General features: G+C 43.3%; 1 protein-coding gene across 4 annotated transcripts in view; it reads left to right on the plus strand.

Moving 5' to 3' along the window:
- TAF7L (TATA-box binding protein associated factor 7 like) overlaps positions 1-13,592 on the plus strand; it is a 28,624-nt gene that overhangs the window by 12,442 nt on the left and 2,590 nt on the right. The window contains exons 8-13 of one of the 4 annotated variants that reach the window (XM_074277048.1): positions 139-211; positions 495-608; positions 900-1,091; positions 1,239-1,351; positions 3,984-4,043; positions 7,815-11,081. In XM_074277048.1, coding sequence (XP_074133149.1) covers positions 139-211; positions 495-608; positions 900-1,091; positions 1,239-1,351; positions 3,984-4,043; positions 7,815-7,859 — 597 coding nt within the window. In that variant the 3' untranslated portion in view covers positions 7,860-11,081. Of the gene's footprint in view, positions 1-131; positions 212-494; positions 609-899; positions 1,092-1,238; positions 1,352-3,983; positions 4,044-7,814; positions 11,082-13,592 lie in introns of those variants that run through there. The other 3 variants (XM_074277047.1, XM_074277046.1, XM_074277045.1) reach the window with 3 other exon arrangements.

A 13,592-nucleotide genomic window follows, 5' to 3' on the forward strand; every position in this document is an offset into this window, starting at 1 on the left:
GGGGCTGAAAAAAAGACTTCATTTCTTGCTGCTGAAGAATGCTGGTCATTCTGGCGACTCTTCCTGCAAGAGCAGGCTCTTCCCTTCCGGCGACGGGGCATTTAATGCTGTCCTGTTTTTCCGTCTCTTCTGGCCCAGTATATTGAATCTCCAGATGTGGAAAAAGAAGTCAAGAGACTGCTGAGTACAGATGCTGAAGCTGTCAGTACTCGTATCCTTTGATACGCCAAAATTTGAAGCCTGGGAGATTCTCTGGGCCTGTAAATTTATTTTCTTCATTTAGCTAGCCGAAACCTGGATAATCAGATTTGTTTTGTGCTGAGGGGGGGGGTTTCCTCTGTTAACTGCTGTCAGTACATTCTGCTATACTAAGAAGCTTGGCACAGTTGGGCTGAGGTCAGACCTAATTAAGTAATGCTTAACTTAGAAATTCTTTAGAGACCTTGGATTCTCTCCCCTTTTCTTGCCTTTTCCTTCATTGCACTTGTGTTCAGGTTGGGAGGTTATTGCTGAAGATGAAACAAAGGACAACGATAACCATGGTTCCCTGGCCAGCCTGGACATCTCTCCAGGAATAAGCGGCCATAAGCAGGGCCATAACTCATCAGGTACTGCAGAGCTTCGCTGGAGATGAGTTTCTGACTGTTGGTTAAGCAGCTTCCAGAAACCTGCAGGTTCTTGTTTGCAAAGGATTCCTGTGCCTCCCTTCAGACCTTTCTTTAGTGACTTGCTCTTTGGTTTGGGATTAGTATTCTTAATCCTTACTTAATGTGTGAAGAAAACTTTTCCTAACTCTTGTTTTTGAGGAGCACTCTGGTCCATTGAGCAAAGCCACTTACATACTTAGTGGAAGGTGTGTGAAACGTGTTTATTTGCTGTTTCCTCTTGTTTCACACTAGCTGAGCATGATGAACTTCGAGAGATATTCAATGATATCAGCAGCAGCAGTGATGATGATGATGACCAAGATCACCATGATGATGAAGATTTAAACATCATTGACACCGAGGAAGATCTGGACAGACCCTCGCAAAGCACACTTGATGAATCTGATGAACAGCGCCAAGAAGATGAGAAGACAAATGATCTTGGTAAGTGCTAAGCGTGAAGGGCCAGCATTGGGGATGCTCAGATGACTATCAGGCAGTGTAAACAAGTGTGTGGCAAAGCTAGCAGGTCATGATCGTGCTCTACCACTGATGTAGGATAGAATAAAGGGAAACAAACTTTTTTTTTAGTTCAAGGACTCCAGAAACAGATTGATGAGATGAAGGACAAGCACCAGGAGACTCTGGATAGAGCAAAACGCCAGGAGGACCTCATCTTCAAAGTGGAAAATCTGGCCCTCAAGGTGAGTTGTGATTGTCCCTCTAGGGGACAATTTTCCCCCCTCATATTTTCCTGTATTTGCTCATCAGTTCCTATGTAGTGCTCTCTTCCCCCAGAAGTGAAGCTGCTTTTTCTTGTCTTCTTTTTTGCTTTTGTTTACTCAACATCTTTTTACAGAGTAGCTCTCATTAACTGTTGAATTAAATTGAGGCCATGTTCTCTAGTTTATAAAAATTATGCACATCACTAGTCATTTCTGGAAATAAAGACTTCTTTCAAATTAGAGGTGCTTTCTCCTCTCTGCACTATCCTCCCTACCCACTACCCCTCTCAAATGTACATTTCAAGCCTGGTTTTTCTGGTCATTGTTGATTTTTTCATTTGTTCAGCATAGCTTACTTTCAGTGATCGTTTTATTTATATTGTCATCATGGGTATGTTCTTTTGGTGCTGTCTTAATTCAACATGGATCTTCCCATATTTCTCTGAAACCTTCATGGTCATAGAATCACAGAAAACTGTCATTCTTTACTACACAGTAATATTCCTTTACCTTTCAGAAACCACAATTTGCTCAGCATTCCCCAACTTAGGACACTTGCTTTATTTCTAGTTCTTTATTTTTCCCCACTTCTCTTATTTTTTTTTTTATTCTGTGCAAAAACTTTTTAAATTTTATATAGTTGAAAAGGTCTCTTTTGTCTTTAAGAATCACCTATATTCCTTATTTAAGGAATTAATTTAGTTAAGGAATTAACTAGTTATAATAGCTTAATAGTTAGAAATTAATTAAGAATTTTCTCCTGATCATGGTTGTGGAAGTGTCTATTTTTCTGTGACCAGTAATTTGCAAGCCATTTATATACTGTATGTATTGAATAGGGATTTCTTCTCATCTTAGTTTCCTTTCCTTACTCTCATGTATTTCCTTCTACAGCAATTATGTTAACTCCAAATTACTCTGAAATTTGTCCTTGAGACCCTTATCCACCCCCCATCTTTTTCTTTAAAATTGGGGCACACCCAAAATTTTAAAAAGCATTTTGAGCGTCTAATATGACCATTTTAGGGGAAGGAGCCAACTGGCTTGAGATATATTTGTGTTAAATACCATGTGTGAATCTAAAAAACAGGGATTAATCAGAAATGATTTAACTTTAATTGAAGCATCCTGATTCTCAAATCTGTTTCCATTTACCATATCCCCAGAAAAAGACTGTGGTATTTTAAGAAATGCCTGTATGTGCCATCTCCTTCTCTTGGCATTCATTGTGTACATTGGAGAGCCAAGAATTGAATTTATTTTTTTAAACTATCTTCTGTTGCATGGTTGAGCAAAGGTGAATAATTTGTTTTTTATTCTGACATGTTTAGCAAGTTTCAGTGAAAGGAAAATTTGTTATTGAAGCTCCTTATCTCTGAGCCTGGAGTAGGCTTCCAAGCCAGCTCCTACCTGAAATGGGGACAGATGGAGAAGTCCATGCTGACTTCATCCTTGCTGAGGTCCTCTTTTCTGGTTGATCACAGAATGTGACAAATTTGGGCTGCTGCCCTTAAAAGGAATCTATTGTATTGATGTCACGTATGTAAAGGACAGAATGTATTGGCAATTTCATGGGTATAGGCAGTTCCTGGTGAGAAAACTGCCTCTGCCAGTATTGAATTGTACCATGTCTGCAGCCTTCTCTGCAGACCATAGAGCTGCCTTAGAGCACTGAGATGTGAAGTGACTTGACTACAGTCATATAGCCCGTATATGTATCAGAAGCAAGCCTTTCTAACTACTTACTGTAATGTTATGTAAATTAGTCATTTTAAAAAATTATCTCTGTAGCTTTGTAATCGTGTTTCTCACACTTTTTGGTTTTATAACCCCTTTACACTCTTCAAAATTATTGAAGACTTTCTTTCCCAAAAGAGCTTTTGTGTATGTGAGTTATATTGATTGATTATCATATTAGAAATCCCAAATCTTAATATTGTAATAAAAATGGTTGTGACCTCAGAGATCCCCTCAAGGCTCTCAATGCCCTGCAGGACTTCCCAGACCACACTTTGAAAACCTCTGTTTAATAATAATATTAAAGAATGATAAGATTGCACTGGGATGAAGGGCCAGAATGAGATAGCATAGGAATTTCTGTTAAACTCTGTCCATTTTATTTCAAGGTTCAAGGTAGCCAAAGGATTATGGTGGTTCTGATACCCAATTAGAAAATTGTTAATAGGGGCATCTAGGTGGTGCAGTAGGTAGAGCACCAGCCCTGAAGTCAGGAGGACCGGAGTTCAAATCTGGTCTCAGACACTTAACACTTCCTAGATGTGTGACCCTGAGCAAGTCACTTAACCCCAATTGCCTCAGCAAAAAAAAAGAAAAGAAAGAAAGAAAAGGGTTAATAGTCTATCTGAAGGCACTCGTTATATAACCATTTAGAGGGGGAAAAAATAAATGTTTGTTAGGTGTTCAGAGCAAAGTGGTGCAGAGCTACAGTAGAGTGTGGTTTAAAAACACTAAGTCGATGGAAAGAGAGAGTTTTTGTTATATCCCAGGGTTTCTGCTTGACTAACTGCTTGTAGAGTTCTTTGTCTCCCTCGGTTATTGTCTGTTCATTGGTGAGGCCCAGAATTCATTGCTTCTATCATTTATTTTACAGTCCCGTCTTCAGGCTGTGCTGGATGAGCTCAAACAGCAGGAAGAAGAAGAAAAGCAGCAGGTAAGGAGATGCTCTGAGACTAAGAAGGGAAGCCTCCATCAGCGTGTCATTGCTTCCCATCTCATTTTGACCGTCTGAACCCATTGGAATGGGCAAGAACTCACGGTGGCCCAATCCTCCCTGAGTAAGATGGCAGAAAGGGAGGTGTTTCAGTGGTGGATGGTGTGGAACCAGTCTGAGGAACAGGTAACCATATGGACAAGGGCTACTGGCTATTTCTCCATGTAGCTGCATCCTTGGACTGTCGTGGCAATTTGAAAGAGCTCTGTGTGGACCTGGCAAGGGTGAATTCTTGGGTTAGACTGGTTTTCACAACTCATTATGGGCTGTGTCCCCTTTTCCTGTGGATCACGAAGAACTCATTCAACAAGTCTCTCTATACAGGTTCAAGTACCCTCTAGTCAGGTGCTAAATCTTGTCATTTCTACCTGAAGGCCACCCACCTTGCATCTCTTCCCTTCTTTCCTCTCAGAGGAGCCCTGGCCTAAGTTAGGCCCTTACCACAGCCTTCCTCAACTGTTTCAGCGGTCTCTTGATCTATCTCCCTTCCTCAGTCCCTCTTCAAGCTACTCTCCCCACAACTGCCAAAAGAATTTTCCTTGAGGACTCGTCTGACCATGCTATTCCCCTGCTCAAGAGTTTGCAGTGGCTCACCACTACTTGTAGAATAAAATACAGGTTATTCCCTTTGGCAGTTAGGGTCCTTCGGAGTTTGCCTCCAGAATACCTTTCCAGATCGATTTCAGAGTACTCTCCTTCACACACTTCTTACTTCAACCAAACTGGTCAAACTGAACATTCTCCCACCTTTTTCCCTCTGTAGAGTCTGTGCCCCATGCTTGGCGTTTCTTCCCCCCCCCCTTCTCTGCTTCTTGGCATTGGGAGTGGGGCATCTTCACCTTTTTTGCTGTGGACCCCTTTGGCAATCTGGGGAAGCCTGTGGGCTCCCTCTTGCAATCATGGTTTTAATGATCATAAATTGCAAAGGAAACCAGTTATGTTGAAATAAAGCTAGAACTTTTTTCCCATTCAAATTCATGGGTCCCCTGACATCTATCTCAGGTGAAAAATCCCTGTCCTGTAGGAAGCCTTTATTGAACCCTTTAGGTGTTAGTATTCTCTCCCTTATACTGGATTTATGGACCTGTTCAAATATATTCTTCTCCATCCCCCAACCTTTGCTATGGAATATAACCTCCTCGAGTTCTGTTGTGTTTCTCTCCATAGCCACAGCACTTTGCAGTGTCTTGCATGTAGTGGGTACTTTAAAAATGTTTGTTGGATTGGATTAAAGAAACCAAGTGTACTGGGGCCTTGGGAGAGGGAAAGAGATTAAAACTCCATGGAGGCCTGAGGCTGCTTGGGAGAGCTTCTTAGTAGCCTTGCAATGATTGAGCCTTTTTCAGGTCATAGTTTTGCTCAAATTTATAACCAAAAATAGCAAGTAAGTAAGCACATGAGCTTCTTGGCATTTGAACTGGGCCTGGAAGACCAGTGGTTTGGATGAAGATTATATTGTAGGAATAGGGGAGCGAGGGGAAAGGGGTGGCTGCAGTAGCAATACTTTTGGGGCCCAGAACTGGAGAAATCATTAAGGGGTTAGTTAGAATTGAGCAAAGCCTGGTCCATTGGTGTGTGTATGGTTTGTGTGTTGGGGAGTAGCTAGAGACATGGCTGCTCATAGAGGTAGGAGTCAGAATTTGCCCGGCTTTGAATGCCAGACTAAGGAGTTTTGACTGAATTAGGCCGCCAGAAGTTGGAAGCTTATGAGCAGGGAGGCCACTTTATGACGCCACAGTTTAGCCTAAATGTTGAGAAAGGAAGGTTCAGGAGGTGGAGAGACCAGTTAAAAGAGGCTGGCCTGAGCTAGTCGAGGATGGAAAGAAGGAAACAGACAGAAGTCTCCCAGAGCTAGAGGAAGCATTGCATGATGCATGAGGGCATGGGCCTGCAAGTATATCCTCAGATTTCTAGCCTCTGGGCCTAAGAGAGCAGTGGCAGAAAGCTGAAAGGGGAACGGCTGCTTGGGGGTTTATTTTAGACATCTTGAGAGGAAGAGTCCTGTTGTGCCCAGTTGAACTGATTGGCCAGCTTTGTGATTAGGAGCTGGAGTTCAGGAGAAGGAATGAGTCTGAAGATCTTGGAGTTATCTGCAGAGAACTGATGGAAATGGACGGACTCTCCCATTTGGGGGGCCAGAGGAGTGGAGCTTGGTATTCTGGATACTGGTGACTAGAGACCCTCTCTGGATATCTTCCAGTAGGTGGCATACATGGCCACACTTGTTTTGTAAGGCAGTGTTTTCTTTACTTGAATGTCATAGGGTAAAAGTCAATATTAGGCACAGGGATATCAAAGTGTTTTCAAAAATCCTTGTCTCAGAGGCAATACTTTTCGATCCTACGTCAGTATAGCAGAATAGCTCAGCTCTGGGATTCAAGAAGGGCCAGGTTTGGTTTTCACCTCAGAGCTACTAGCTATGTGACTCTGGGCAAGTCACTTAGCCTCAGTTTCTTTATCTGTAAAATGGGAATAAGAATAACGCCCATCTCACAGGGACATTGTAAGCACCCAAGCTCTTGTATAGAAAGCGTTTCTGGAAATGTGATCTCTCATTAGTACTGTTGAGATGTCTATATAATAAAGTCAGAACAGCAAGTCAATTTCAAGCAAGCCAAAAGCGAGGCCCTGCATTCTGAGCTGGTGACAAGTCAGATAATGCAGGCAGCACCATGACCTCTTCTCCATGCTCCTCACAGCCTTGCAAAGAGAAGTGAAGGGCAATAGAGGGACCCTGATTGTCTCTTGTCTCCTGGTTTGGCCCTGTGGCTGCCATTGTCCCATCTCCTGTTCCCCTGCAGAAAGTGTGATCTTCTGCCCTTTCTTCTATCACCCTTCTAACATCCTTCTAGCACTCTTCTAACTCTTCCTTCTAGCACTCTTCTAAGCTTTCCCTTCTAGCTCTCTTCTAGCACTCCCTTCTAACTCTTCTAGCACCTTTCTAGCATTCCCTTTTAACTCTTCCAGCACCCTTCTAGCATTTCCTTGTAGCAGTCTTCTAGCACTCCCTTCTAACTTTCTTCCAGCACCTTTCTAGCATTCCCTTCTAGCTCCCTTCTTGCACTCCCTCCTAGCACCCTTCTTGCACTCCCTTCTAGCATCCTTCTTGCACTCCCTTCTAACTCTTCTAGCACCCTTAACATTCCCTAGTAGCAGTCTTCTAGCACTCCCTTCTAACTCTTCCAGCACCTTTCTAGACTCCCTTCTAGCACACTCCCCTCTAGCACTCTTCTGGCACCCTTCTAACACTCCTAGCACCCTTCTTGCACTCCCTTCTAACTCTTCCAGCACCCTTCTAACATTCCCTAGTAGCAGTCTTCTAGCACTCCCTTCTAACTCTCTTCCAGCATCTTTCTAGACTCCCTTCTAGCACACTCCCTTCTAGCACTCTTCTGGCATCCTTCTAACACTCCTAGCACCCTTCTAGCACTCCCTTCTAACTCTCTTCCAGCTCTCCCTTCCCTGCCACCTTTAGAAACTTGCTGTTATGTGCTTTCTGTAATCAGGGGCAACATCCTCTCTGGGGTTACTGGAGCCTTTTGTAGATGCACTCTTCATTGGGGCACCATTTTTATGCCTGGTGAGAAATGAAAGAGACCGTATAAATGCTAAATGATGATTGTTCTATTTTTTTCCTGCAAGCCTGAGTGCTGCATCACATAAGTGAACCTAGATTTACAGATGAAATGTTTCTTCACTTCTCCTTTGCAGCTCAGCTCCTTGCAGGAACAGCTGGACTTGCTCCTGGAGAAATAAGGGCGACTTGGCTGCTAGTTCTTTGTAATCTTCCACTGGCAAGCACCATGCATGCAAACTTTGGATGCATCCTCTGGGCTGAGGATAAACCTGAAGGTGGAAATGTGATTGCATTCACAGCTCACTGTGTTTCTGTTGCCTGTTGAATTTATCTTGTTTCTGTCTTTGTATAACCCTTTTGCTTTCCTAGAAACATCTGTACTGATAAGTAAAAAATGCTGAGGCCAGGGGCTAGGGGTCAGCTTGCAGTGCAGTCCTATGATTGGTGGGCTGGCCCTGTTAGCCTGGTCCCTGAGGCCCACCTCTGTCACTGGCTTTGGCCTGTTACTTTTAGAACACTTCCTCTTTCTGTTGCTCTGTGGGATCATCAGAGGACTCAGTGGAGGCTCTGCGGATGTTCCACATCCGTCTAAAATCTCTCCTACACAAAAGAGGGCAAGTCTCGTACATTGTGCTAAGTGTCAGCTCAGGAAAGAGCGGAGTTGGATTTGTAGCAATTTATGCCTGTTGACACCACCTAATGGAAAGCCTGTAGCTTGGTATCATTGAGGCACATGAAAAACAATGAGTATTTCTTGGCTTCTGTGTATCAGAAGGCCGAGAAGGAGCTGTCGCCTTAGTTTGAACCCACAGAACAAAACCACCTCCATTGGAGGACAATTGTGATTTCTGTGATTCCCTCCCCATCCGGGTTTGTCTTAATACCGTATCTGTTGTGCTTTGTTGAAAATTTCTCGGTTAGTGTTTTTTCAAATGGTTTTGGAAATCTTATGCCGAAAAACAGATCCTCATCCTTTAGTAGTGGCTGTCCAAAGAAGAGAAAGCATATTTCCTAATGGAAGCTTTTAAAACACAAAAACAGCAAACCTTCCAATTAGATTGGAACCTCAGTAGAAAAAGAAAAGAGCTCTTTTGATTAAATCCTTATGGACTAGGCAGTTCTCAATCAGATGAGATGGAGATTTGTCAAGCAGGGGAAGGGGAGCAGATAGAAAAGGGATTTTAAAAGGCATTTCCAGTTCTGCTGCTAACCCATCTTGAGAGGGATTGAGCCTGAATTTTAAATAAGCCTCAGAAAAAGAGCACGAGAGAGAGGAGAAGTTGTGTTTTTCAGGCTTCCCTATGTATAGGGCTGTAGGGAAGCTGGTCCTTGGATCCTGGGCATGCAGATCAGAAGCTTTTGTAGCTTGGCACAGGACCTGCCAGCACAACTATCAGGAACCTGGGAACTTCTCTACCCACATTGTGGCATTGGATTACAGCCTTCTTGGAGCTTCCCGGATGAATGAAATACTGCTGCTTGTCATGGGAGGAAGCAGATTTTACATGGAGGTGTCATCCATCATTCTCGTCAAACAGGCTCACCTCCCTGAGGATGGTTCCTCATTTGCTCTGATGCCACACTGTACACCAGCCCCCCTTGTTAGTACAGCTCTATATTTGTCACAGGCCTTGCCTTGTCTTGGCCAGAAGCATAAACTCCATAAAGATTAAGATGGGGAAGAGTTCATCTGTACATAAGCGGTACATGTATTGTCACGTGTGTTTCTTTGTAACTTTAGAGTATATACTTGTAAGCAAGGTTAGATGTCTTTTTAGCTCCCACACAGAGCACAATATTATGTAGTTGAGGTGCCGAGAAGAGACAACACCTGAAAACTCATGAGCTGCTTTTGCTTTCTGAAGGTCCTGGAGAGCTCCTCTGTGAAGAATAGTCTCCAGTTTTCTGTAATGAAGGAATTTCTATGCAGTACAGAGTTAGGTAGCTTAGCCTTTTGTTCCTTAGAATAGAACTTGAATACTTTGGGACCAGTTTCAAATGTGAGACCTAACCGGTATCTTATTTTAGGTTACTGAGAATTGCCGTCTCTTCAAAGCTGGGAAAAATTTGGAAGTCCTGACTAAATTCTTCTTCCTTGCTTTTTATGGGGGCTATGGCCACTCTGGGATCCTCTTTAGCGAGCTAAAAGTTTCCCTGTGGTCATCAGAGAGTAGACGCTCCAGGGTCTGGAAAGGCTTTGCTGCCTCTCGGGATATCTCTTTCAATCTGTGGGCCCTCACGGCAGGTTCGGAGCAAATACTTCCTGATGCCAACTGCTGAGGATATTGAAAGACCAGTATCTTCTTAGAGAGATCACCATAGGGTCAAAGTGTGCTGTGACCCAGTCACTGCCTTACCATCTTAGTGCATGCCATCCACTCTCAGGGTTGGGCTACAGTCAAACCCAGTTTTCTTTGAGGGAAGAGCTGAAATCATGTCTACTAGATCTAAAGCCCTTTCTTCAGATGATGCCTTTACTGGCAGAACTGAACCAAAGCTATTCCACTGAGAAGTGGTCACCCAGGGATATGCCCAAACAGCTTTCAAAAGAAGAATCGCAAATTTTGACAACTATCACTAACTATACATTTATCAAAATGGCAAAGATGTTCAAAGAAGGAAATATTTGATTTTGGAAAGGCTCCTAGAAGCCAAATTCGTTCCACTCTTGGTGAGGGTGTAGATTGGTTCAGCCATCCAGAAAATGGTTCCGTGTGAAAAATGCTCTCGCCCAATAGTCCCATCCCATCATTGGGCAGGTTACCCCAAGGAAGTCACCCCAAATATACCAAAATATTCTTAGAACTTTTAGTAGCAGGGGCAGCTAGGTGGCACGGTGGATAGAGCACCAGTCCTGAAGTCAGGAGGACCCGAGTTCAAATCTGTCCTCAAACTCTTAACACTTCCTAGCTGTGTGACCCTGGGCAAGTCACTTAACCTCAATTGCCTCAAGAAGAAAAAAAAAGAACTTGTAGTAGCAGAAAAGCAATTTGGAAGCTGTGCTAAGTGGGCATCCAGAGATTAGGGAGCAACCCAGCAACTGGTGTAGGGGAAGAATGCTATTGCTGAGCAATTTACAGAATGTGGCAAGACTCATGAACAGAACAACAATAATAATCCAATTTTTAAAAAAACCAAACTCCAAAAACCAACTGAATTGTGATGAATTAGAGACCGTAAGCTTGTTCCCCAAGCACAGATTTTGAAACATCATTATAAAGAAGCTAAAGACTACTGCTGCTGTGCCATTGCTGTAGACACTCAGATGTGGCGGTTCTGTCGGGCTTACAGAATTGTTCCTTTGTGTTGTTGGGGATGGGGAGGGGGGAAAAGAGGGGTATCTTGTGAAGTAGCTTGTGTAAAAACAAAAGGCACCAATAAAGCATAAAGTAAAAACTAAAGTCAAAGCTTTGCTTTCTCTTTTCGTCTCCAGCAGCCATCTTAGCTGTGCTTCAGGTCTCAGTAAGCTTTAGAGAAAGACAGGACATTAGTTTTTTAGGCCTTGAAATGGTTCACTTCTTTCTGTGACAATAAGTGCTAGCTACTGAAATGGAAACCAGAAAAGTGGAATTTCTTTAAGATGTGCACAGATAACAAAAACAAGCTGTTTACCTGCACTTGATGTTGTGCTAGACTCTCTAGGCTAACAAAACGTGGGATTCTTTTCCCCACTCTTGAAGATTTCCAGTCAACAGGACAAGGAAACTAAACAGAGCATCACAGATACACTCTATTGAGAATTGAGAAGCAGTAGGTCGCCTCTGCCTAGTGGGACTCTCATCAACAAAAGATGCAGAACCTTAGGGAGCAAAAAGCATTAGGGAGCTAAGAGCTCAACTGGTCTATTGGAAATTCTTTGAGCAATAAAAGTGCTGCAAGGCTTGTACTGAGAAGGACTACAAAAATCAGAGAAGTGTGTTGTATTTCATGGCTTTGTCTCGTTCCTCAGTCTCTGGGGATGCAGCCAAGGACCAGTTGCCATCCGCCATTGTTTGCTGCTTCCTGAGTCTGAAATGGATAAGAGAACCAACTCAGTCTGCTCTTATCCTTAGAGACAACTCTCTGCCTCGATTTCCTCATCTTTAAAAATAGGGGTGATGATAGCACCTACCTCACGGACTTGTGAGGATCAGAGGAGATCATTGTACAGCGTTTGGCACAGTGCCTGGCACACAGGAAACGCCGTATGAGACCCTCTATAACTAGATCCATCCCGTGACACTCTTCATAGACTCATCTCTCTTTCAGCCTTCACTTCTTATAAAGCTTAGCTTGCGTACCTGATTGTGCCTGATCATTAGAAATGCTTGCCAATTTGTTTTTCCTAAGAAAAGTTTCTTAGTGACAGCTTTTCTGTAACAGGTCCATCGTAGCCAGGATTTGCATTCCCTGGGATTTGACACTTTGATCTCAAGCTTTCAAGAGAGGTCAATCATGGGATGTGAAATAATGATCCAGTGAGATATTGTATATGAAGGACTTCAGGTAATTCAAAGCGAGACAGTTCAGCAAAGGGCCTCATTTGGAGTCTTCACAAGCCCTACTTCAGTCCTTACTTTGCCTCTTATTATGTTGGTCAAGTTACTTAATCTCCCTGGGCCTCGGTTTCCTTATCTACTAAATGAAGGTATCAAACTAGGTGATCTTAAAATTTCTTCCACTTCTAAATCTATGATCTGTGATCTTCAGGAAGTCCAAGACAGTCAAATACCTTTGAAGAAGTGGGGACCCAAGACCATCTAAAATCCCAAGGCTCAGGAGACTAGAAGCAATAGAGGCAACTCTCCTTGGAATCCTGGGCAGTTTAACAACAGCTCTGAACCTCAGAGGTACTAGAGAACCTTTGTCTGCAGGCACTCACATTGCAATTAAGTGTTGTGTGGGATTTATCTTCCAGCATCTTAGAATAATGAAGTCTTGGGGCCAAGACCCACCGGGAGTTAATTCTAGCCTCAGAGGCCTAAATGCTCTATGTTTTTTGACCCAGATGACTACACAGAAGCTGAGGCCTGCAGTCCTAGATCCTCCATTGTATTTGGTGTGATCAGCTAAGGAAGCTGCCATTGCTGACCCCAAACTGATGCCCTGGTCAGCCATCCTGGAGGTTGGATGCTTCATTCAGCTGGTTCTGTGTCAAACTCCCATGTATTCTTGTATTTCCACATTTCAAAGTTGTTGTCGATTGTCATGAAAATTTCATCTCCTAGTTACATCTCCCCATGCTCTCAGCCTTATCAGACTTAGCCCTAGCCCTCTACTGTCCTATACCCTTCCTGGTGTTACTCCATTGTACCTTCTGGACCCCCCTTTTTTTGTAAAAGGAAAACTGCTTCATTCTCAATCTCTCCATCTCATACTCTTTCCATTTTCTGCTGCTGATGGAAACGTGGCTCTTCTGGAAGTGTTTTTTCTTGTTACACCCTTCTACTCTTTTACCTCACCTCTTACACTCTCTCACAAAGACAAGGAGGAGGAGGAGGAGGCGGCAGCATATTTCTTGCTCCACATTGCTGTTCCCACACTCCCTTTTGCCACTATTATTCAGGAACTCTCTCCGTGATGTTTTATTCTATCCCATTCTCTTATCTGATCTAGGTCCTTAATGTGGTGCTCTGTAGACCTCTGGGACATTCTCCCTCTCCTGAGGGAGTCTCTCTCCCTCCCAATCCTTGCTCTTATGTTTGTGGTCATACCCACAGAAACCTTGGTTTCTCAGTTCAAGGCTCATATCCTCCTTTAAATCACTCCCAAGGATGGTCAGATCTTAAATGTCCCAATCTCCCATTCCTTGTGAAAGTAATGATATCCTTCCTACTCTGCTGCCATATTCTTAAGTTTATCCTTAGTCATCTGTTTCTGTTGGCACAGTCTTAACCAGTTTAACAATACATCACCACCTAGCCTTTCCCTCT

Source organism: Sminthopsis crassicaudata, chromosome X (assembly GCF_048593235.1).
Source record: "Sminthopsis crassicaudata isolate SCR6 chromosome X, ASM4859323v1, whole genome shotgun sequence".
Taxonomy (NCBI): Eukaryota; Metazoa; Chordata; class Mammalia; order Dasyuromorphia; family Dasyuridae; genus Sminthopsis; species Sminthopsis crassicaudata.